The sequence below is a fragment of the Chelonia mydas genome, chromosome 9, assembly GCF_015237465.2.
Source record: "Chelonia mydas isolate rCheMyd1 chromosome 9, rCheMyd1.pri.v2, whole genome shotgun sequence".
NCBI lineage: Eukaryota > Metazoa > Chordata > Testudines > Cheloniidae > Chelonia > Chelonia mydas.
This window is the reverse complement of record NC_057855.1, coordinates 95986030-96012431: the sequence shown is the minus strand read 5'-3', so window position 1 is coordinate 96012431 and position 26402 is coordinate 95986030. Positions and strand designations below refer to the sequence as shown.

At 43.6% G+C, this 26402-nt stretch overlaps 1 protein-coding gene across 6 annotated transcripts in view; it reads right to left on the bottom strand.

Moving 5' to 3' along the window:
* ARHGEF6 (Rac/Cdc42 guanine nucleotide exchange factor 6) overlaps positions 1 to 26311 on the bottom strand; it is a 58531-nt gene extending 32220 nt beyond the window's left edge. For 5 of the 6 annotated variants that reach the window (XR_005226752.2, XM_037908864.2, XM_043522969.1 and 2 more), the window contains exons 1-6: positions 25736 to 26311; positions 24482 to 24565; positions 12768 to 12852; positions 6258 to 6385; positions 5640 to 5841; positions 315 to 385 (exon numbers count right to left, since the gene is read on the bottom strand). Coding sequence is in view for 5 of the 6 variants with exons in the window: in XM_037908864.2 (XP_037764792.1) it covers positions 315 to 385; positions 5640 to 5841; positions 6258 to 6385; positions 12768 to 12852; positions 24482 to 24565; positions 25736 to 25900 (735 nt within the window). In the remaining variant the exon portion in view is untranslated. Of the gene's footprint in view, positions 1 to 314; positions 386 to 5639; positions 5842 to 6257; positions 6386 to 12767; positions 12853 to 18870; positions 19026 to 24481; positions 24566 to 25735 lie in introns of those variants that run through there. The other variant, XM_037908867.2, reaches the window with a different exon arrangement.
* Between the last annotated feature and the right edge of the window lie 91 nt (positions 26312 to 26402).

The following is a 26402-nucleotide window of genomic DNA, read 5'->3' as shown; positions in this document are numbered from 1 at the left end:
CAATCTCGCAACTTATTAGACTTCCATCTTCGCTCTTCTATCTGGGCTCTCTATTTTGAGTCTCTCTCTCTCACATACCGTAGCATCTTATATGTGTAGTTTATCATCTCGATAGCCAAGTAGATATCTTGAACCAGAGCAGTTTTAATAGTTAAATTTAAACACAAACTGCCAGATCCTCAACTGGCAGAAATTAAATTAGCTCCAAGGACTTCAGTGAAGCTGCGACAATTTATATCAGCTGAGGATCTGGTCCAGAGGATAAATATAATACTCTGCTTATTAAAATATAAAATCGGTGCTTTAAAACTTACCACAGTATAATAATTCTTTGTAAGTTGAGGGCTTTCATGTCCTTTTAATGCTTTGGGAGAGAGTGGTTTATCTGAACAAAAACAACAACAACAAAAAACCCTGTAAATTATAAAGCAGAATTGCCATCAGAAAAATCCACATCTGTATCTTGTCCAGCAGACTGCAAAAAGTCACAGAAAAAAGAGATGCCCAATTGCAGGGGTTTTTTAATGAAACCTGAAGCAAAGTGAATGCATGCCTGAAACTGACAGCTGTGTAAGTCTGGACAGAACTGCAGTACAGCCATTCTATGATATTTACAAGTTTTTCTGAAATAACTGGCAACCATGCAACAGCTGGGGGGGTTTGCAGCAGGGGTTTTGCTTCAGCCAATCTGCAGAATTCAGACTTCATACACTCCTAACTCTGGGGACTTCTGGGTTTCTGGGCTTTGCTGTGGGCCCATCTCTAATTCATGATTTATTGAAACACACCTTAATAATAAGTTGCAAGTTGAGGTCCAACCCTGCAGTCCTTTGAAGGGCAAAATCCTCACTGAAATTAAGGGAGTTTTGAGTGAATAAGGAACAGACCAAAGCTGAAAGGCTCAAAGTTCAACCTACGGTACATCTTTCTCATACATCCATTTGCTAAGATGACTTACAGTAGCCCCTTTTATCTATTTGGTCTGTTCCCCCCCCAATCATTGTTGCACTGCTCTTTTCCCAAGGAAAAGCTAACCATGCCAACAACACACAGTGACAAATCGCTGTGGGTTCACAAGGAAGAGAACAATACCTCTGCCTTAAGCTGCTCTTAACTTTAAGGGCCTAAGAAATCACATTATGACTGTGAATTCATGGTAATTACCAGGAGGCGTTTCCATTTTGGGCGTTGTTTCCTCTGTCTAGAAGAACGGGTTTGATGGTATGCCCTGCTCCTCCACCTGTACAGGTAATCAGCCCATACATGGGCTGCCCACGGGCTCATTCCTGCATTCCTTTAGTGTACCAAGCTCCCTTTGGTGTTAGTGGGAGCTCTGAACATGTAGGAAGAGCTTGAGAGTTGCCAGGCAGAATAGACAGTGGTATTTTGTCCTGTGTGTGCTCTTCTTGCAACCTCCAAAGCACACTCTCGGTCCCACAGACAATGGGGGAAAAGCTGAAGTTGATAAACTGAGCATATTTCAGACTGCAGCTTGTTGTATTTTCTATTTATTGCCCTTGCAGCATTTCCTGTCTCCTCCACAGAGGATCCCTGTGCATCACTTAAAACACTCGATGATGCTTTACTCCACACCAGTAGATATTATGGCCCAAAAAATACACTGAGGATACAGTGCAAGTGCAAATAGCATCATGTGACTGCAGCACTGAAAAAAGGCAGAGCGACACTATGCAGATGCAATCAAGCTGCAATGGTAACTGAATCAATGAGAGTTAATGTCGGTGTTCTAACATCTGCTGTCATGTTATTTAGAGACTTTAATTATAAACCTGCAACAAATTTATCTACAGCCTCTATTAACTTGACCTAGGGGACTTTGGTTCAGGCCCTTTCTGAACTTTAACTTGCTTTAGGCCCTGAGGGTTCTCGGGGATGGGGGTGCGTGTGTATGTACTGGCTTTTTCCCTCGGGATACCAGAGTCCATGTCTTGGCAGACGTCACAGGTAAAGAACTCAGGCTGTCCCTTCTGTGCAAACTGCAAACCCACCATGAAGCCTGGCACAATGAGCAGTCCCTGCATGACACTAGAGTGTCTGTGCAGGGTCAGCCCTGCAAAACGTTAGCAAAGCAGCAGGCACAGGGCCTGTCCAAAGGTGCTGGAACTAAGGGTGCTGGGGGTGCTACTGCACCCCCTGGGTTGAAGTGGTTTCCATCATATACAGGGTTTACAGTTTGGTTCATTGGCTCTCAGCACCTCCACTATACAAATTGTTCCAGCATCCCTGGGCCTGTCAACACTCGGCTATTGTCAACCTGTGCAGAGGGCCAGCACAAGGTCCATCTATCCCCAAAATAGGGAAAAAATCCATGGCAACAGCCGGTGCTCACCTCCGAAATTCTGGCCACAAAGGGCCTGGTTCAATGGGAAGTCAATGGGAAGACTCCAGCTGACTTAATGAGAGTTGGATCAGGCAGGTGCCTAAATATGGATCTAAGGGCCTAACTTTAAGATTGCATCTTTGAAAACTTTCTCCACTATTTAAAAATCTGCTGAAACCAGATTCCAAAACTCGGTGTACGAGGCGGGAAGGCAGCTCCCTGAAACCACCCCTACCTCTACTCAAACGTCACCAGCCAGTCTGCAGTTACCTGGCAAACAGGTAACTGCTTCCTGCTTGACAGCCCAAACCTGCCCACTCCTCCATATGCCTGGAGGCCCTTGACAAAACACAGCCAATCTCTTCTGCCTGCCCAGCTCTGGAAGGACTCCTGGCATAACCACATGAACCAGGGTGCTGGGAACGGGGGGTGTCAGGAGGCAGGGTGAGGTTACAGGTTCAGCAGCTATGTGGATTCTCTAGTCCAGGGGTTGGCAACCTTTCAGAAGTGGTGTGCCAAGTCTTCATTAATTTAAGGTTTTGCATGCCAGTAATAAATTTTACATTTGCAGGGCTCCCTGATGGAACCCCAGGGGCCAGCAGCCGGAACCCCAGACCGGTAGCGCGGGCAGCAGATGGAATCCCAGACCAGCAGTGGTCTGAAACACCGCTCAACCCGCTGCTGGCCTGGATGGACAGAACCCCGGGCTGGCAGCAGGCTGAGTGGGACCGGCGACCAGGACCCCAACTGGCAGGGGCCTGTAGACGGAACCCGAGACCGGCAGCGGGCTGAGCGGCTCAGCGTGCTGCCAGTCTGGGGTTCTGTCTGCCGCCCACGCTGCTGGTCTGGGGTCCCGGCCGCTGGCCCCGCTCATCCCACTGCCGGCCTGGATGGACGGAACCCTGGGCTGGCAGTGGATGAGTGGGGCCGGCGGACAGAACCCCAGACCAGCAGCGCGGGCAGCAGATGGAACCCCAGACCGGCAGCGCGCTGAGCCGCTCAGCCCGCTGCCAGTCTGGGGTTCCATCCACTGGCCCCAGCCAGCCGGGGTCCCGGCCGCCGGCCCCGCCCAGCCCGCTGCTGGCCCAGGGTTCTGTCCATCCAGGCTGACAGCGGGCTGAGCGGGACCGGTGGCCGGGACCCCGGCTGGCATCACAGTGCCACTCAAAATCAGCTCACGTGCCACCTTTGGCACGCGTGCCGCAGGTTGCCGACCTCTGGTCTAGTCCATCTCCACCCCCAGATATGGGGAGGGGTGGGGGCTAGAGCTGGCAAACAGGCTACTTATTAATGCTACTCTTGCCCTGCATCCTTTGCCCAGTGAATCCCTACTCGAGCTAGCGAGAGGACTGGAGGCTAACAGATTCACAGATCAAAAGGCTGTCATGCTCCTTTTGGGCTCACTGGGAGATCTGAGATTAGCTCCAGTGAGGCCCCTTTCTCTTACTTTATGAAACCTTCATTTTTCTGCTTCATGTGACTGACATTTCTGTCGTCGTGCCCCTGGGCCCTCCCCCTGCCCAGCTTTCCCTGATAGACACATTCTTTGAAAAACCTGCAGCGGCAAGTCTCAGAGTCTTGGTCAGCTGACTTGGGCTCACACTCCCCAGCAAAAACCAGCAGTGTGGACGTTCCCGCTCAGCTGGAGCCTGGCTCTGAGACCCAGCCAGGGGGGTGGGTCTCAGAGCCCAGGCAGAAACATTTACCCTTCTAGTGTTAGCCCCATTGTACAAGCCCGACTCAGTTGACCCAGACCCTGAGACTCGCTGCCGTGGGGGGTGGAGGAGCTGGCAGTGGAGACGGACCCTGCAACTTCACTGTAAAGTCTTGGTGCAGCTGTTATGTTTTCCTTACACAAGGGGAAATGGCGGAAGCACTGATCTCATGGCCAGGTTTATATTGCTGCTTGTAACTTTGCTTGTATCTAAGTGATGTGTTCTATGTATCACCACTAGCACCAGGAATGAAATAAACTCATAGATACACTGAGGCAGTGTGGGCTAGTGAACCAGGCACTGGAATGGAAATAAGGAGCCCTATTTCCAGCTCTGCCATTGACCTACTGGGTGACTTTGGGCAAGTCACTTCCTCGCTCAGTGCCTCAGTTTCGCCCCCCACACACGCTCTGTCTATTTACATTGTAAGCTCTTCAGGGCAGGGACTATCTCTAACTATACATATGTCCAGAGCCTCCCTAGCACAATAATATACTGATCTTGGTTAGGGCTTCTAGTCCCTGCTGTAATAAACAATAATAATTAAAAGGTAAAACTTGGTTTTCAAAAATACAACATTCATCATCACAAAGTGGCTCCGAAAGGATAACAGATCTAACATGGGGAGCTCTATTTAAATGGAATTGGAACCACAAGAGGGCAGTTAACCAGGATGATGTCTGATGTCATGACTGTTGCAAAGATTTCTGAAAATGTACAGGTTTCAGAGTGGTAGCTGTGTTAGTCTGTCTCAGCAAAAAGAACAGGAGTACTTGTGGCTCCTTGGAGACTAACACATTTATTTGAGCATAAGCTTTCATGGGCTAAAACCCACTTCATCGGATGCATGTCCCGATGAAGTGGGTTTTAGCCCACGAACGCTTATGCTCAAATTAATTTGTTAGTCTCTAAGGTGCCACAAGTACTCCTGTTCTTTTTGAAAATTTACAGGAAATTCAAGGCAAAACTGAAAGGAGTTAAGATTTCATCAGGCAGGTTCTCTTCTCTTATGCTGCCTGCAGCTGAAGATGCATCTAGATAAAGCATACCGTGTGAAATCAGCCAGAGCTACGTATAAACAAAGGAATCCTTCCCTATGGCCATGTAGTTATTGCTGGCTTCCACAGTGAAATTCTGAGCGTTAATTATACTGCTCCCAGGAATGGCTACATCGAAAGGAAAATATGCACCGGACACATAGAAAGGTCTTCAACAGAAAGCAAGCTCTGCGCTTAGAAACTGGAGAGAGCAACCGGCCCCCATTTAAAACTGAAGGCAAATGCCATGGAGACAACGCAGCATGCTCTTCCCGTTTCTAAAGCCATGGAAGCTACTCTGCTCCCATTCTGTGCTGTTGGGGCTCTCCCGTTTCAGACAGGAGTGCTGAGTTGAGATGGGAAGAAGCTGCAGAGCAAGGTATGCAAAGGGCGGGGCTGTCTCCTTCTATCCCTATTCCTGCCACTATTTCTGGTACAGCACTGGGCACGCTGACACTGCTTAACAAACAACTGCAGTTTCCGGAAGGCGTCAGGGGACAAACTGCATTATGCTGTTATTCAATGAGCCACTGAAGATTTGCTTACCGGCGGACTTGATTTCTTTGACGTAGTTACTGGGGAACCAGCCTGTTTTTCCATTCAGTGTACCTTCCCACCAGCCCCCTTCTTCAACTCTGGTGACATAAATAATGTCTCCTTTGTTCACCGAGAGCTCATCTTCATTGGTTTGCTTAAAATTGAACCTGGCCTTTACCACCAACTGATAACTGCCATTTTCGACCATCTCCTAAGGAAACAAACATTAAAGAGTATTAGAAACCAATTCAGGGGGTAACCAGAATTATACTAAGGTCATGAGGATACTATTGTTTGCATTTTTATAACAGCAATAATATCACCCCCTTATATAAAACCTTCCATCAGAGGATCTTAATGTCTCTTACAAGCAATAATTAACCTTCACAATAGCACGAGAGGCAGATAAGTATTCGTATACTCATTTTGCAGACAGATATGCTGAAGCTCGGAGAAGCCATTTGATTTGCTTAAGATCATATAGCAATCTAGTTGCAGGGCTGGGAATAGAACTTAAACTCTGACTCCCAGTCCTCTGCTCTTGTCACTAGAATGTGCTCCCTCTTTCTATGATAGATCAATGGTTGTCACTATTATGCTTGATATTAGATTTTAAATCAAGAGTACCACAGGTTTCGACTGCCTCCGTAACACTCTTGAAGTTTGAGATGCTGTTCCGTGTAAATTAGTCTGGGAGCTGCTGGCAGCCGAGCTATGAGATGATAAACGTGAACATGGCCTTTCTGATGGCTGATCTGTTGAAGGAAAAACAAACTGAAATGTAATCTGTGTTTTACAAAATTGTCTCTATTTCCTCACAATTAAGAGAACAAATAAATGCACAGAACTATACAGTCCCCAAATATTTAGGGGCTCAGAGCAGACAGCTGAATGCTGCAGCGCTTATTTTGATTGGACCAATGCCATTAACCATGTAAATAAATAGTTTAAAATGTGTTACATTTTAGCATGATAAGAGATTATGAGATGTCACCCTCTAATGACTGACAGAAAACATAAATCCCTAAGGACAGCTAATGGAGAGTCTTCCTCCGTTCCCAACAGACAGAGCTTGCAGTTTTGGAATTAAGTTCTTGGTCTCTATTCTCAATGTCACCTGCATGAGATGTGGGAGATAAGTGGGTGGCTGGTACTTATGGCTATATTTCATGACCAATAAGTTTACTTGTTTCTACTCTAGCCACTTAAAATATTTGTCAAGTGATAAAAACCTGTTGGTCATTATAGACCTGAGCTACATTTAAACCAGCAGCATAAGTACTAGAAACCGCTTATACCACTATCAATCCCATGAACTATCCAGTCCTCTGCACAACAGAATTTTCACTTGTATGCTTCCAAGCAGAGAAATCATGTTTCAAGAAATTATCGCTCTCATTAACCCTCTACTACTGTTTCACATTTCCATGTTATCAGAAAAATAATCAGATCATGTGAGTTTCATATGCTGTCATTTGCAAATGAAGCAAAGGCAGATGTTATTTCAAGAAGCTGTAAAGTATAGGGGATTTAAAGGCTTTCTGTAGGTACTCTTATTCCATTTAAATATAACATAAGAACGGCCATACTGCGTCAGACCAAAGGTCCGTCTAGCCCAGTATCCTGTCTTCCAACAGTGGCCAATTGCCAGGTGCCTCAGAGGGAATGAACAGAACGGGTAATCATCAAGTGATCCATTCCCTGTTGCTCATTCCCAGCTTCTGGCAAACAGAGACTAGGGACACTACCCCTGCCCATCCTGGTTCATATCCATTGATGGACCTATCCTCCATGAATTTATCTAGTTCTTTTTTGAACCCGGTTATAGTCTTGACCTTCACAACATCCTCTGGCAAAGAGTTCCACAGATTGACTGTTCGGTGTGTGAAGAAATACTTCCTTTTGTTTGTTCTAAACTTGCTGCCTATTAATTTCATTTGATGACCTCTAGTTCTTGTGTTATGAGAAGGAGTAAATAGCACTTCCTTATTTACTTTCTCCATACCAGTCATGATTTTATAGACCTCTATCATATCCCCCCTTAGTCGTTTCTTTTCCAAGCTGAAAAGTCCCAGTCTTATTAATCTCTCCTCATACGGAAGCCGTTCCATTCCCCTACTCATTTGCGTTTTCTAATTCCAATATATCTTTTTTGAGATGGGGCAACCACATCTGCAGGCAGTATTCAAGATGTGGGCGTACCATGGATTTATAGAGAAAATATTATATTTTCTATCTTATTATCTATCCCTTTCTTAATGATTCCCAACATTCCGTTCACTTTTTTCACTGCCGCAGCACACTGAGTGGATGTTTTCAGAGAACTATCCACAATGACTCCAAGATCGCTTTCTTGAGTGGTAACAGCTAATTTAGACCCCATCATTTTATATGTATAGTTGGGATTATGTTTTCCAATGTGCATTACTTTGCATTTATCAACATTGAATGTCATCTGCTATTTTGTTGTCCAGCCACCCATTTTGTTGCCCAGTCACCCAGTTTTGTAGCTCTTCGCAATCTGCCTGGGTCGTAACTATCTTGAGTAGTTTTGTATCATCTGCAAATATTGCCACCTCACTGTTTACCTCTTTTTCCAGATCATTTAAGACTTTGGCTACACTGGCAACTGAATGACAAAACCTTTGTCTCTCAGGGATGTGTTTTTTTAACACCTCTGAACAACAAAAGCTTTGCCGACGAAAAGCGCAGGTGTGAACAGCGCTTTGTCGGTAGGAACGCTTTCCTGCCAAAAAAGCTACCAATGCTCTTGGGGGGTGGAAGTTTTTTGTTGGTGGGAGAGCTCTCCCATGCCGACACACCGCGGCTACACTGCGTACCTTTTAGCAGCACTGCTGTAGCAGCACAGCCATGTCACTAAGAGCTGCATAGTGTAGACAAAGCCTAAGTGTGTTGCTTTATTGCAACAGGGAAAGATGAACTCCAAATATCAAGCACCTTCAGGAAAGGTTGTTGCAAAAGACATTGATGAAATTAGAAAATAAAGGGCCCAGTCCTGTCCTGCAAGGCACCGGTTGCCCTTAACTCTCATTGTCATTGTGATTCCGAAAGGAACTTCAATTGGAGCTAAAGGAGCTCATCATCTTGGAAGATTGGGAGAACGATTACTCTGAGTCAGGTCTTTTTTCCCCCAGGGATTTTCTGTAATATAATCATACTACTCTTTCTAGACCTGATCCAATAAATGACCATTGAATGGGACTCAATGGCTGTCTTCAGTGGGCACTGGCTCAAGCTCATAGTTAGACTGTAAGGTCTCTGGGGCAGGGACAGTCATTCTGTGCTGTGTTTGTATAGCACCTTGCACAATGGGGTGCTGGTCTGTGACTGGGGCTCCTAGACACTATCACAATACAAATAATAAAATAAATAATGTTTGTGGCAATGGTTAGCACAATTTATGGTCCACTTATCTGTGGCAATGTTCATAAGTAATTCTACCACTTTTTCTTGACTGAATTCTTTTCCTCACCCCCATGTAATAGGATTGCCTGATGCACACAAAGTGAAATATAATTCTTAGCTCCTTGAATTGAAATGTTGGTAGCAATAACTAACAGGATGAAAACCCACTTTGCAAAGACAGGGTGTTTTTCTCTAAAATGTACTGACATTTGATCAGACTTGTTTCAGCTGTTTTCAGTGTTCAGAGGGTCGGCAAACTCGCAGGACTGGCATGTGGCTAATTTTAGATGTTTTCCCCCATGATTTGTTTTGAAAAGACAGAGTACATAAACCACAAGTCTCCATTCCTCAACCTATCCAAGCCATGAACAACAGTATCAAGGAAATTATTTGGTTACTGTAGATTTTAAAGTTTTACCTCCTTGTGTTACTAGTTCTGTACGTATGTAAATATCCAGGGACAAATGTAAAACTGACTGACAGTTTGGCAGCAAAACCTATAATTTATGTTACATCAAACTGACATCCTACTTTACGCCTGCTCCAAAATGGAATGCTGCTGTGGGTAGCTCGCCATATGTTGTCAAAATATGGTTAAACTAGCTGAGTTTTCCGTTCAGAGCCCGATTATACTATTTTAGGCGTATCATCACAGCCTGATAGATCATATTATTATAGCCTGATTTTTTCCCCTAAAATGAAAGCCTAACACTTGATATGCAATGCAGAGAGGTCCTGCATTCTACCTTTACACACTATTATGGAAAATCAGAGTTACCTTCCACAACTGCATCCATGAAGTCACCATGCATGTGGGCTTCACAAATATACACTGGTCTGGGTGTGCAATTGCATTGAGGGCTAGCACAAAGTCCTCTGCATGAGGAAATGGAGTGGGTGGGGAAGCATGTGCTCAGAGAAGCCACTAAGGGGAAGCTCTGTTATCCACATGACAGCCAGGCAGCATTAGGGCAAGCTTCCCTGCACTGCCCCATTAACATGACTCAGCCCTGAACTGGAGGGACCCTAGAGTGAGGAGGCGTTTCATCCCCTTAGTTCTGGGCCTCTCTGGTGAGACCACACACCTGGGAGCCAATCTGTGCCATCTGTGGTGGTGGTTTCTGGGACAAGGTCTCCTGTTTCCTGGGAACTGGGCCAAGCCACCAAATGGTTTGACATTTTAGAACTATAGCTTTTTACCTCTCTCCTTTTTCCAAAGGTTTTCTCCCTCTGAGCGATTAATTATGTCACAGGCACCAAGCTATGCTAACTTTTAACAGAAAAAGCATGTGTTCAAACTGATGTTTATCATGAAACTTCCCATGATCCCAGTTTCACTGGCCCCTATGGCAAAGTAACAACAGTGATTATTACACAGCAGAGCATTTCAGATGTTCTATATGTAAATAGTTTGTAAGACAGATAATATCCTTCAGACAGAAAGGTGCTATATCAATGTAAAACTATTGTTATCAGCCCTAAACACTATAAAGATTGGTGCTCTGGAAATACCTGAGACATATGCAGCAGACAGACAAGAGATTATAATAGTCTTAAACAATCTCCCAAATGTATTAGGCAGAAACCTTCTTTCCTAAAACATCTAGTTTGCTGGCAAATAGTCCTCCTGTTATTTATGTTTTCATAATAAATAATAATAATAATAATAATAATATCTAATGCAACAATCCAGAGTATAGCATATAAGCACTAGCTCTATAATTACATCACTTGTTATTAAGTTTGCTGGCACTACAGAACTTTTTCCAATTACATTATGTTTGCTAACATTTTTGCTACCATATCAGACTTTCTTCCTTTCCAATTCTGAGATGTATGACATATGCTGAGGCCATATGGGAACTATTTTGCTTGATGTATGTTGTGTACATCCAAAGGCACTAAAGAATTAATGGATATGAGAGATGGTTTCAACTGGCTGAAAATAGGATCTTTGTGTCTTAAATATTTAGCTGTTGCTGCAGGTCATCCCTTAGCTGAAATAAGTCTTCATTTGTGATGTCATAATAATTTCAAAAGCCAACCAGTCAATACCAGAGAGGGTGCTGAGTTCAGGTGGGGAAAAGCATCAGAGCAGATGAAAACTGAAACCAAAAGATCCTGTTTTCATGCAAATTTGCCTTGCGTACCTTCCAACTGACCTGCATTTTGTACTAGCATGTACTTGGCCCACAAGGATCTTCTGAATTGGCCCCCAAAGGGCTTCTCATTTAATGGGCCCACTAAGGGCCTTTTACGAAGCTGCACTGAGGATGAATTGCTGTTCATGGGCTTCTCAGGCAGCTGACTAACCAGCAGAAGCAGTGGATCAGCTGGAGACCTGGAGGTAAGAACTTGCATTTTTCTGTCTAAGAGGAGCAGCATTCAGAAAAGGGAGAGCTCTTTTAAAGGGGCATTGTCAGGTAAACTCAGGCCACAAAATTAGGTTTTGTATAAATGTGGTTTTATAAAACCTCAGCTCAGCAAAAATGTTTCTCATTGGAATTAAAATGCTATAGAAAGTTTCTTCTTTGTATGTTCCCCTGCGTTCCCCTGCAGCATTGCACTAGTGCAAGAGGACTCGACAGCACAACTAACTAGGCAAGAGTGGGCATATTGTCCCTTCCCACCCTGAGAGAAATGCAAAAAGTAAACAAAGGGCCTGAAGGGTGACAATTAAATTGGATTTTTAAATTCTTTCTGTGTGAATAACCTAACATGCAATTTGCAACATAATAAAGAAACATGAGAGGCTTTAAAGTATGCCATTTGTAACCTTACAGACTCCACTGGGCACAGAGGTCTGCTTGTGCAGATCCAGTTGCAAGATTGGGGCCATAACTACCTTCCCGCCTCCAACCTCTTTTCAGATCTGCGAAATGCAGATCTCTCACCAAACCTACCCATTAAGGCATCCTGCTCCTCCCTCCCCCACACTCCCCAGAATAGACTGTAATTCTTTCCTACAGACAGTACAGGGTGCCGGGAGTTCTACCTAATAAAATAAGACTGTTTCCACGCTCATGGTATTTAGTGGTTTGCTTTTGAATCTTCTCACTTTATATCTGATTTGACAGAAAATAAGAACGAGGAAAATTTTAGAGAACAGCTAAATATTGAGAAGGGACAACCCAGATTTGCTTTGCCTGAATGACCTGCTCCTGCACTGACCAGAGCAGACAGTACTGTAAGTGGCACAGTGCACATAGCAGGCATCTGATTCCTGATCAGGGAGACACACTTCACAGACCTAAACAAGGAAAAGCAAAGGTCATTGACACATTGGACTGAGCGTCTGGCAATTCTGTGTGTTTAGACATTCAACAAATGTCCAATGCGGATGGTCTACTTTTTTGTTCAAACTTTAAAATGTACCATTTAAAATTCGATGTTTGCATTTGTTGGGGCTAGAGTCTCATTTATATTAAGGCCGATTTATGCTGACGCACTTGAAGGCCCATTTATACAGCCAGAACCACGTAAAGGGCCATAGTGTAAAGAAGATTCTAACCTCCAAAATGCATATCTCAGGTAGCACATTTCAGTCCTAAATCACTAGAAATGCAAATGTTAATCCCACTGTACCACATGCTCCAGGTGGGCAGTCCTGTCTGCCAAACCTTTGAAAATAATTAGAAATCATGAGTTACTAAAAATAGTAGACCATACTTAGAGGTAGTATTTAAAAAAAAAAGATAAAAGTTTTCATACCTTCAGTAGCTTTGTTTACAGCTGCTAAGGTATTCAGCACCTTGGAGAAATTTCCTCCGGCATACAGATCGCGTGCATCAAAGAGCTGTAAAAAAGGAACTATGTCAGTTTAACACAAAACATCTTATAATCCCAGTTTTACTGGCCCACTCTGGTAAGCAACGACAGTGATTATTAAATGGTCAAAACCCCCTAAGCATCTTTGCAGCATTTCAAATATAGGAAGAGGTTCTGGAGTTGATTTGTTCAACTTCCTTTTAGCTTAGTGAGTTAAACTGGCAACAGATGTTGAAAGAAGGTGCATGTACCCATTCAGAGCAGGATGCTATGGACATGAAAGGAAGACGTTTGCAAATGCGGGTCAGATCTTGCTCCCCTTGAAATCATTCAGAGTTTTGTCACTTGCTTGGAGGGAAGGAATGATTTTACTGCCATTTTAGTAATCTAAGCTAATGGGCCTGAGAGTGTAAATACTTTAACAGCGATGGTGCCAAACACAGGATGTTCTGCACTTATAACATAGCATGCGGTACGTATTTACAGTTATCCCAGGCAGCAGGCACTCACTATCCAGTGTATAAGACATTCCATTCAAAAAGATTCATTGCTCCAATTAGCAGGTGGCAAAAATATATATCAATGGGAAGGGTTTTATTTTCATGTCAGTGATCTGTTGGGGTCAGTGGATCTTCTGGACCTGGCCTATTAGACCATCATCACCCTGGAGATAAAATTCTGCATTGTAAGTAGCATTCACGGTTACACCAATCCAGTATAATAGAGGAGATGCTTTTTGGGTTTTCAAAGCACTCTAGCCACAGTCTCACTCTTTGATATGGAAGAAATTCACCTTAGTGCGGAGGGTCTGTGCAAATGCTTCCAAACCTTGAGTGGGGTTGAAGAGGTACAAGCAGCTTTGTGGACACCACCTGCTCATTAAGAGGTATACTTTGTACTGCAGCTAGAGCTATAGTTCTGCAAAGCCAATGAGCACGGAAGGCCTTAGCCACTGTCCAGCCAGACACTATCCATTGACAGATTCTCCCAGTGCACTAAAAAGTACTTCGTGAAAAACAAGCACAAGATCATTCATTACCTTAAAAAACTCACAGAAAGAGGGGTTACTCTTTGATGTGGCCCTTTTTCATTTCCTACATATAGTTCCTCAGGCACATTTACCAAATTCCTAATAAAGTCAGAAGTAAAATGTGCCTTTGCCCTCCCCTGAATCCAAGCTTCTATACTCTCTCTCTAAGCGTATGTGCCACACACATCACAGAGCATCTGAGCAGTAGGCACTACACACAAGGTGAGGAAGACAACATGCAGTTCTCGGTTTTAAAAATCTATATAACCACTTGGATCTAGAAGAATATCATCTGCAAGAAGAGGTATTAAAACCACCTCTGATAAAACTCTAATAAGCAGAAGCCTCCCCATTTAGAGTTGTATGAAAGAGTGTGTTAAACTTAGTAGCTTCCTTTTCAAATGACACTACTCCAAACTACCCAGACTTATCCCTTTGATACTTCTATAACTCTGTAAGATTGAAGGAAGTTTCCACATATATTGGGGATACTCTAAGCAGATCTTCTAATGCGTGTGCTGAATCTGTTCTTGGGTTTGTTTCTGTAAGACTCCCACAGGAGTGGGCCATACACTACCTACTGGTGTCTGAAGTAGTTTTTCTGTAGTAGGTGCTACTTGAGCAAGGGTTTCAGCTTTAAATAGCAACATTAGTTTCTCCCTCAAAAAGGAGGCTAAAAGAGCTCATGAGTATAGTGACCCCATTGGCAGAGACTAGTGGATGTGATGTTAGCACGGCTTCGTTCTGAAAGTAAACACTGGGATTGCAACGTTTGCTTATGTTTTCTCTGCTGTGTCATTTTCTGGGTCATGTCCTTTTCTTCCACTTCAGCAGCCAAGGAAAACAAGCCCAGACTTGCAATGGTGGCATCAGTATATTTTTTAAAGGAGTGAATGAGAAAAATACTTCAAGAAAGCAGTATTCTCTCCAGACCCAGAATGAATGGGTGCGCTCATCTTCATTACACCTCGAGGTAACTGGCATTCAATTAACCTGAGATACAAAAGTCTAATGTAGACATATCCTCTGTGTGTGTGCGCGCGCACATGTGCAAAAGGTGATGGAGGATGATGGAAGGAAAGCAAACAACTTTTAGGTTTATCTACATGGGGGAAATTGATCAGAATAGCTTTCTGAAATAACAGTGTCCACATAGGGAGTTATTCTGAAATAACTACTGCACTTTAAATTCACTCCATACCTTATTCTAGAATAATGTAGACAAGACCTTACTTGTAAGATATAAACTCTACTCCTTCTGTTTCTCTAGTCCCTAATTTTGTTCTCTTAATTAAAGATGAGTTGCAAATCCAAAAGGAGAAGTGTGTGTGGCTCTTTCCACCGATACTTTATGATAGTAAAAGACAAGAGGCCAGCTCCTCAGCTGGTGTAAATCAGTGTAGCTTCACTGAAGTCAACAGACCTATGCCAATTTACCCAAACTGAGTCATGGTGTTTTTCCTACATTAGAAATAACAGATCCTGGCTTCCTCCAATGGAAACATGTGGCCGCACTGCTGACATCATATTAGGATAAAATCAGCTGCAGCTTTCCCAGTCCTCAACTGTAAGGGGGAGAGAGGAAGTGGATAGAGGTGGGAGCTTGGAGGGAGATTAGAAGAGCAGCAATCCTTTCCTGTGGATCCAGGTACTAAAGGAGCAATCAAAGAAGACAAGGCTGCTGCAGAGAAGCTAAACGAATTATTTGCATCATTCTTCACTGCAGAGGATGTGAGGGAGATTCCCACATGAGCCATTCTTCTTAGGTGACAAATCTGAGGAACTGTCTCAGATTGAGTTGTCAATGGAAGAGGGTTTGGAACAAACAAATAAATTAAACAGTAATAAGTCACCAAGACCAGATGGTATCACCCAAGAGTTCTGAAGGAACTCAAATATGAAATTGTAGAACTACTAACTGTGGTATGAAACCTATCACTTAAATCAGCCTCTGTATCAGATGACTGGCAGAGAGCTAATGAAATGCTGATTTTTTAAAAAAGGCTCCGGGGCAATCCCGACAATTGCAGGCCAATAAGCCTAACTTCAGTACAGTACCTGGTAAATTGGTTGAAACGATAATAGAGAACAGAACTATGAGACATATAGATGAATGATATGTTGGGGAAGAGACAACACAGCTTTTGTAAAGGGAACTCGTGCCTCACCAATTTTTAAGGAGGTCAACAAAGATGTGGACAAGGGTGATTCAGTGGATATAGTGTACTTGAATTTTGAGAAAGCCTCACTAGAGGCTCTTAAGCAAAGTAGATAGTCATGGGATAAGAAGGAAGGTCCTTTAATGGATCAGTAACTGGTTAAAAGACAGAAAACAAAGGTGGGAATAAATGGCCAGTTTTCAGAATGGAGAGAGGTAAATAGCAGAGTCCCCCAAAGATCTATACTGGGACCTGTGCTGTTCAACATATTCATAAATGATCTGGGAAAAGGGGTGAACAGTGAGGTGATAAAATTTGCAGATGATACAAAATTACTCAAAATAGTTTAATCCAAAGCAGATGTGAAGAGTTACAAAGGGATCTCACAAAACTATATGACTGGGCAACAAAATGGTAAATGAAATTCAGATGATAAATGCAAAGCAATACACATTGGAAAACCTAATTCCAACTATGTAATCAAAATGATGTGGTCTAAATTAGCTGTTACCATTCAAGAAAGAGATCTTGGAGTCATTGTGGATAGTTCTCTGAAAACATCCACACAATGTGCAGCAGCAGTCAAAAAACCTAACAGAATGCTAGGCACCTTTAGGAAAGGGATCGGTAATAAGACAGTAAATATCATAATGCTACTATATAAAACCATTGTATGCCCACACCTTGAATACTGTGTGCAGGTCTGGTTGCTCCAGCTAAAAAAGATATATTAGAATTGGAAAGGATATACAGAAAAGGGGAACAAAAATAATTAAGGGATGAAACAGCTTCCATATGAGGAGAGATTAAAAAGACTAGGAGTGTTCACCTGAGAGAAGAGATGATGAAAGGGGGGTTATGATAGAGTCTACAAAATCATGAATGGTGTGGAGACAGTGAATAAGGAAGTGTTATTTACCTCTCCACATAACCCAAGAGCCGGGGGTCACCCACTGAAATTTATAGGCACCAGGTTTAAAACAAACAGAAGGAAGTACTTCGTCATACAACACACAGCCAACCTGTGGAACATGTTGCCAAAGGATGTTGTGGAGGCCAATATATAAATGCATTCAAAAAAGAATAAGGTAAATTAATGGAGGATAGGCTTATCATTGGCAATTAGCCAAGATGGTCAGGGACACAATCCCATGCTCTGGGTGTCCCTAAACATCTGACTGCCAGAAGCTGGGACTGGATGACAGGGGATGGATCCCTTGATAAATTGCCTTGTTCTGTTCATTCCCTCTGAAGCATCTGGCACTGGGCACTGTCAGAAGACAGGATACTGAGCTAGATGGACCATTGTCTGACCCAGCATAGCCATTTTTAATTTCTTAAGGTCTGCAGAAGGGAGAGACATTCCACTCATTTTATATAAAAGCTGTAGGCGCTCAGCATCTCTCAAAATCAGGCCCTAACATATTTAGCAAGTCACTAACTGGGAATAAAACCCAGGGATGTGTGAGAAAGTTTTGGAATATCCGGTTTTATATAAACCAAGTATGTGAATGAGGTTCACCAAAGGTTAAGAACCTTTTAACAATGAATTAGGGCTTCGGATGAAAGGCAGACTTGCATGGTTCTAACATGAAACCAACGAAACTCAGACCATTAGCACAAACCCAAAACTCAAAGTGAAACCTACAGCAAGAATATAGACCCAAGTGACCAAAACAGAACAAAGGTTTGTGAACTAAGCCAGCTGTAGTCCCACCTGCTGCTGTAACTATTAGGCAGTCAGTCCTTTTTGGCAATTAGGAGCCCAATCCTCCTTTCACTGAAGTCTATGAGAGTTTTATCATGGATTTCAATGAAAGCAGGAACAGGTCCAAACTATTATATCTGTGAAAATATTATATCTGTATATTATACCAAATTATATCTGTGAAAACCAGCAAAACTGAGATATGCCACAACAGTGGGGAATGTTTTAATCAGCACTATCCAGTCCTTGTTCTAATGAAGAGAATTTCCTCAAGGAAGATTCTGCACAGCACAAAACAGCTGGTCCCACAGTCTTAGCAGCACTACCTTGGTCACACCTCCACCTTTCCTAACACCCTAGGTACTGGCCAGTCTTTCTTGTACGCTGTACCGTTTTTAGGCATGGCACCTTCTCCACATAAAGAGCAAATCACTTTTCAGATTCGACCACCATAAATGTCACTTATGCAACTTGTGCCGGTCCAGAGACATTTGGGACCCTGGTATCTCGGGCCCCACCCCCTCCTATTTCACCCATTACAGATGGCGGGGGGCATGGGGGAAGGGCTGAGCTCAGGGCCCCGGTACAACTGTTTCCGCTCCCCACCAGCCTTGATTGCATCCTCTCTCCAAACATAAATAGCACCGAACATTAAAATATTCAGACAGCGGCTTCAGTCACCGCGGAGCACGGCCTGCCCTAGCTCTGCATGCACTAAGCGCACCGGGGGGAGCCGGACACAAAGAATCAGAGCGGGCCACGCTCCACAAGTTGTGACTTACTTTACCTGCTGCCACGGAAGGTCAGAGAAGGGTTTGCGATGGCAGGCGGTGAGCAGGGGACTTGGTGGCGGAGGCTGCCGCTGAATCAGCGTGCTGCCGAGAGGAGGCTGCTGTGGGGAGGGGGCTCTGTGTGGGTGGGGGTGTGTGTGTGCGGTGGGTATGTGCGACACTTCCCATGCGCCCTAGCACCGAGCAGTGCGGGCACCAGACACCAGCTGCGGGACAGAGGACGAGGGGGCGGCCGGGCGCGGCGGGAAGAAGGCAGTGGGCGCAGGGCAGGGGGCCCCGGGCACTCAGCACGGGGGGCCGTGCGGACAGCGCAGGGCACCCAGGGCAGGGAGCGGCGCGGCGGGCACCGGCTACTCACGGCAGGAGCGGGCACTCAGTCTCCGTGCGGCGCAGGGCGGCATGGTGGCCACCCCCGGGGCATGACAGCGGCCCCCCGGGTCTGTCCGCGGCGGAGGCGGCGCTGCTGGGTGCGGAAGGCGGCTGCTGGCTCTGACCCGGAGCCGGATCGCGGCGCTAGGAAGGGGAAGTGACAGGGAGCGCCTCCCCCCAGCGCGCACGCTGCGCCTGGCCGGGTCCAGGGAGCGCTCGGCCCGGGGCGCCCCAGCCCCCAGGGCGAGCAGCGGCCGGCCCCGGCCGGAGCCCGGGGCCCCTTCCCTGGCGCTCTACCGGCGTTTCCCAGCGCGCAGAGCTGCTCCCCCGCACTGCAGCCCCAGCCGGGCTGGCGCAGAGTCAACGCCCGGAGATGCCTCTAGTGCCCGGTGCATCTCTCGCCAAAGCGAGTGTGTCCGCTTCGCAGCCTCGCCAAACGCTCGGTGCGTCGGGTAGCCGCTTCTCAGACCCGCCCAGCGCTGAAGGCAGCTCTGGGAACAGATTAAATACGGGAGAAACTCCGTTTCCCTCTCTGCCAAAGCAAAAGGAGCTCGCTTGCTTTGCTCTGGCTGGGGGACGGGGGAAGCGCTCTGGCTGCTGCAAGAGGATCTCACCCATCCTGTTTCCATCTATTTTAATCACTACCTCTAAAATCCCTCCGCCGAAGAGTAGCATCTGTCAGGGGCCTTGCAGTTTGTTTCTCTGGGGATGGAGAAGTCTGTGGCATGGAGACAAAGTATTTTCTTAGTGTAAATTGTTTTATTTACATCAGTCCTGGCACAAAAGTGGTCACAAAATCAACCAGGTAATCCTTTCTGTCGGGAATCTCCACCCAAACGCCAGTGCAGGGTTCCCAGGGAGCAGCTCTACCCCAAGCACTGACTCCAGTCAGGGAAGAAAACCAGCTCTCCTACCGCTTGCCACAGCTCCCTCAAATAGAAACCCACCAAATTAACACTGCAGCTTTTCTCCATAACCAGCCAGCAGAGCTCCTGCGGTAGGAAAAAGAACTTGTAAGACCATATACAACAGCACACGCTGGTGGTTCCCACCATCACAATACCTTAAGAAGAAAAATTAGTAGTAGTGATGACCAACACAACTGTCAGAACTATCAAGAGAAGGTGATAGAAACCTATATGGATCGAATAACCAGGTGGGATAAAGGCAGAAAAAAATCCAATAAAAGCCCAATATCAAGAGAACAAAGGCAAAGAGACAACAGACTGTTAAAATGAAAGTGTCAGCTTTTCTAAACTTCTTAAAAAGAGAGCCAAATTGCTATTCATGCTAGGCCCTGGGAAAGAGTCACTATTTAATCAAGGAAGTGACATTTAAAAAAATAAAATATTGCCCCAAACAGCAACCTCAAAGCCTCCTGGCTCTTCCTGTCCATATGTTCAATTACAACCCTGCTTCCATGAAGTGTGAAATTCCCAGTACACTTCAGCAAAGTATTTGGCTGCATTTTGGAAAGGAAATGGCTCATGGAAGTATTGAACTGAGAGCTAATATAAAAACCAAAATTTTGGCCCCAATCCTGCTGCACACTTCTGTACATGTTTTACTTTAAGCCGATTTGTAGTTCCACTGAAGTCAATGAGACTAACTCATATGCTTAAAGTTAAGCACATGCAAAAGTGTTTACAGGATCAGGGCCTTAGAGCTTGCAGCCCAGATTTCCAACTGCTCAGAACTGCAACACCAAAGTTCCATACTCTACTATCCAGATATTGACTCGACTATATGATTTAATCCAAACATCTGATTAACGATGCAGGTACCTGGCTTGGTTCAGAAATCCAGCCATTTGTAGGAACTACTTTGTCACACCAATAACCATTTTACCTTGCTAAATAAAAGTTCTCCCTCTTGTTAAAATAAACAAACATCCAGTCAAATTCAGCCTTCTCATATGTGTGCATGCTAGGAGTTGCATATAAGCATGTGAAGATAAAATGTAATCTACTGGAGAGGAAGGATGGCCCAGTGGGTAGGGTGCGAATTTGGGATTCAGGAGACCCAAATTCAATCCCTTGCTCCATGATAGATGTCCTGCATGACCTTGGGCAAGTCACTCAGTCTCTTTGGGTCTCAGTTCCCTGTCCGTATGAGGAGAATAGAACTGCCCTCTCACACAGGGCTGGTGTGAGGATAAATACATTAAAGCTTGTGAGGAACTCAAAGAATATGGTAATGGTAGGTACCAAAAATAGATACTACTGTTTATTCTCCACCTGAATAAACTTATCCTTGATTTGCTTGTGGTGTCACTATTGCTGTGGAAACCGATGTGAAGTCACCAACAAAATGTTATGACATGAGGTAGAAAGAAAGTGCAGAAGCTGATGACCTCAAAAGGAACAGGATTTCAGGAGATGAGTTTGCTTAAGAGAATGGGGATGGGAAAAGGGATAAGAGCCGCTTTTTATCACTTGGTCCAGCTTGGACTTTTAAGTGTGTCCTTAAACATGTGAGTACATGGTATCTGGTGAGTCTGTACAGGAGCTTTCTCCTTGCTTTGTATCCCAGGGCATCCTAAAAAATGCAAAAGAAATTGTCCTTTCTACTGCACCTCAAATTGTTCCCAATTTAATCACAAATCTTTTGGCCCAGCTGTAGGTGGTTCTTACACAGCCCTGCCTCACCTCTGAATCATGGTGGGTGGGAAAAGAGTTTACACGTTTGAACTCAGAAAGTCAATAGTGACTGTACATCATGAACACTTGATGGCTTTCCAGTGATCTGTGGAGGACAGTTGGTGGTCTGACTCCGGTTCATGGAGGTCAGGTTCAGGTGTTACTCCACAAGAGACCACCAGTGTAATTCACACCCTGCAGTCCCAACAGAGAAAATAAGGAATGTGCCAAAACCTTCTCGCTCCCTAGAAATGGTCCTTTCAGAACAAGCCTGGGGTATGCTGAGGTGGGGAGTTTATTGTAGATTATGTAATACCAGATGGCATACAATATCCTATCTTCTTTTTTCTTTCCTTCCTTCCACTCTTTTTCTCTCTTCTTCCTTCTCTCCATCTCTTCTCTGTATTTTCTATCCTAGGCTTGCCGTTTCCCTCATGCCTGAGGGAGCCTGAGCTTTCCCTGAGGAAAGCAACCCATCCCTACATCTCACCAAGTTCGCCATCCAGATGTTGCCTCTCAAGTACTGCTGCCTTGCCCAACCAAATCTCCTCTTTTGTGCTCCTTTATCTCCATTCTCCAAGTGCCAACCCGATACTTCACAGGCCATGGTTTCCATGACCTTCATCAGTGCTGAAGCTCAGGTGTACATCTTCATAGTTCAGACTTGCTCTTGCATTTGTAAACAGCTGCTGCAGGGGGTCCCAAAGCTAGTTGTTTTTTTTCCAAGTGAAAGTAATGCTTGTGAAAGGTGCTGGTCAGACAGCCCTGAGCATGGAATCCTCTCTAGCTTTATGCATAGCAGAAATGAAACACAGGAACTGGTAAGTGTAGACCCCTCTGCCACTGTCTCTCAATCCAAATCTGGAAGGAGCTCCTCTATTAATGACTTCACTTTTACTGGTCATTCCATCTCCCTCCCCATCTCTCCCCACTGAATACAGTTGGCTGAAATTCTTCCAATTTAGACAGAATATTGAAATTGGGAAACAATGGGGGAAAAGATGATTTTTTTTTGCTAAATTCCCATTTTTTGACTAACTATAGAGCTAGTTTACATTTTTCAAATTTTGAAGTGCCAATTCTCCTATTGGCCTCAGAGACAATACTTTCCATAAGTAAAATTCACTGGCGGTACCTGAGTGAGTAAGGCTTTGCAGAATCTGACCCCTTTGTGCTAAAGTTAATGAAAAGCAAAATTCCTGTTTTTAGAAATGTTTTTACAGTATGACTGTTTCTGGGATTTCTGATAATTATGTGAAAACCAAGAAATTGTTTAAATAATGGCTTTTTATTAATGCCATGTGCTTCAGTTAATATACAGAATAGCCACCAGTCCAGTGGTTAGGGCACTTATCGGGGATGTAGGTAACTTTGGTTCAAGCTCCTACTCTGCCTGATTTGGAGTAATTCTTCCACATCCCAGGTGAGTGCCCTTGGATATTCTGATATGGGTCTCTCTTTCTCCCTCATTTTGACCAGAAATTCCGTCCTGGACCTAAGAAGCCTTCCAGAAGAAAGTTTAGTCTAAACTGACACTTTTCCGCAAATCAGCATTTTCTGACAAAAAAAGTTTTGTTGAAAAATTCCCAACCAGCTCTACTTATTTCCCTTGAAAACAGTATTTTTTCCTCAGACTCATCATTAGCACTCTGAGGAAGTTAATGCCAAATTTTCAAATAAACTTCCACGGTAGGATGTCCTTTGTGTGAAATAAGAGGCTTTTTTTTTTTTTTTTTTAAGTCAACTCAAGGGATGCCACATGACCAGTCTGAAAGTATATAGCAAAATTAACTGAACTTCTATTTTGAAGAATCAGTACAGTCATTTAGGCCCTGATCCCACAACCTTTTGTGGGTGGGCACACCCTTCCACTCACATTGGGGCTAGGCTTGGGCACAGGAATCAGCTTGCGCTCTTTGGGACCATATAAAAGGCACATTCTGCAACCCCTACTCATTTAATCAGATGATATTTACGTAAGTAATTCCTTTGATTTCATTGACTTTTTGTGTGTGAGTAAAGGCTACATCTATACAAATATGTTTTGCAGAATCAGGCCCAATATCCGTAAAGCATTTTAGGATCCTGTTGTCATAACCGGGGTTTATCAGGCCTACCCCAATTGTAAGTTTACCTGTTGGAAAGTAGGTGAAAGTTTATAAAAAGTTCCAACCCTTTCTTCCCCACTAAGAAGGGCTGCCTGACAAAGAAAGACTAACACATGCTCTATGTGAAAAAGGGATTCAGATAGGTTCTGATTAAGTTTGTTCTGTTAACCCATCAATTTGAATTCCAAAATGTCTTCTTCTGATTCTTTTTTTCTCCTGTGTATCCTGATCAACAAATTTCTAGACTTTGGCATGAATTTTCTAGTATGTTTGCCATGGGACTAAGTAGGCCAAGGTCTCTGTACTCAAAACCGGAAGTTTTATTTAACCGTTTAGTGTTGTACAGAGACAGGGTCATGCTAATACTTTTGACTCTCTGGAACCATTTATTCTATCACAATTAACACAAGAACCCTTTGTGAGGAAAGACCTTGGATAAATGTAAAGTAGTCTTAATATTACTACAATATAAGGAAAACTAAAGCAGGGCTGAGGATTGAATGAATTTTTCTTTAGTACCAAAAAATCTTCAACAGGATCAAACTCCTCAGCTCTCTCTAGAAAGAATGTTATTTTTAGTACATGTTCCTATTTCAACATTTAGCTCCATCTCAAAGGCTTGAAAGGTAGTCTATTCAACTCTGAGACACTATTACATTTGCAAAATTTCTCTGAATCCCTGTCCCGAATATTAAGGAATTCAAACTCATGTATTTTACTAAAACAAGAGATTATCAATAATGATCAATTTAATCTCCTGCTATGTGGTCTCATTTAGGAACATTCACAAGGGAAACAGATTAGCAGAATAATCATTTTATAAAGTGTAATGGAGATAAGTGGAATAACTTACCTCCACTTTAAGTGTGGCACAGACTTTTAAGAACTCCTGAATGTTGCTGATGCAATCTGCTTCATTTTTGGGCTCCAGACAATACTAAAGAAACAAAACCCAGGCATGATTATTGTATTACTATCAGGAAAGTCTCTGCTCACCAGACTTGCATGGATATTTGACATGTGCATCTTATTCTGAATTAGGGAAGCTTTTTAGGGGGAGGCTCGGGGGTGGTAGGCAAGCTGTTGAACCAGGAAGAGCCACTGGAGGAAATGATGCATAAATCTAAATGGTCGGCATATTGTTTTGAATGTCAGCATATGACAGTGCCCTAAGTGATAGTGAGAAGCTTGACCTTTATCAGCACACTGCCCAAAACCACCACTACATACATAAATGGACATATATATCCAGCTAGTTCAACTTATTTTTTTAAAGGTTCCTGTTTTATAGGATGGGGAGGAATCTGTTTTTTCTATCATTTTACTGACAGCCTGTCCTCTGTGTTGCCATTTCCTATCTCTCATCAAGCTCCTTCCGCTTTTCTGTTTGCAGTTACTTATTGCTGATTTGAACTGTCTGCCTACGTACCAAATAAAACTATAACACGATGTACTGATTTGGTTTAGCAGCTTCAAAACATTGCAAATGTATTGGCCAGACCAAATACAAACTGGCACTGATGAAAGGTACTTTTATTCCTATTTGAGTCCCTTCTCTATTATGTTTCCTGGTTAGCAAGATATTAGTACATTCTTTATGGAATTGTCTTTAAAATTCAAGCATTATATTTACAAGTCATAGATACATTATCTAAGACTTGGAGATTTGACCTCTGGTTGAGTAAATATTTCTACTTCCAATACAAGAGCATGCATAAAAGTCATGCCAGGACTTACGCCATGCATGCATAATTCAGCCAATTCCAACTGTAAATATAAGCAATATGCTTTTTTTTTGTTTTGTTTCTTGTTGCTGACAAAATTTCTCTAAGAGATTACAAAATTTTAAAAAGCTACAATCCAAATTTATATTTTACTTAGATCCAACTAACAATACAGTAACTTTGACACAAGATAACATACCGAAGTCTCTCTGAAACACAGATGGCATCTTTCCTTTCTTCCCTCCTCCAAAAACAGAGTCATTAGAAACAGTGCCTGCTGGTAAAATACCATGCTCTGCTTTCTCAGAGTATTAGAGACATGCAGCACAGTGTGGCAAGATGCTCCTGCCATAGTGACTACCAAAATACACTTAAGAAGTTACCTTTTCCACAGATCCTGGAAGAAGCCGATTAACCAATTTGCAAAGTACTACTCCATCTTTCAGAGAAGCTTTCAAGAACTGCTCTGGATCACCTATAATCTTTTTGGGGGAATTTAAAACTCCTAATGAAATAAGCCATGTCACGATTCGCTCTTCTGAATTCATCGTTAAGAATTCTGCCTTCACTGCAGTTTAGTGCAGCTACAAACCCTAACCCACATCCGTGATTGCATCTTCCTGCCTCTTCTAGTGACTGCAGAGCGAAAGCTTGAAACAACTTTTAACTCTGCATTGAAAGCCTCTGAACTTGTGATTTTTAAAAAAACAGAAGCTATGCTCATTCTAAATGAAGAAACAAGTTTGTGGCTGTATAAATGGTTTCAGGTCCTTTATTGTTGTGCTTAAATATGGTGAAAGTAAGTAGAACTTTTGGGTTGAACGGTTGCTTGTAAATAAAAATGAATATCCTCTCTGTTTAGATATTTATATCACATCCATTGGTATCTTATCTGAGTAATTTATCCTAATATAGGGGAGCAACCCTGCAAGATCTTAAGTATGTAATTACCCTTTTGTATAGTCCCACTGAAGTCAATAGCAATACATGTGAGTAAAGTTATGCATATGTTTAAGTGTTTGCAAGTGTGTGCAGAATCAGGACTGCTGT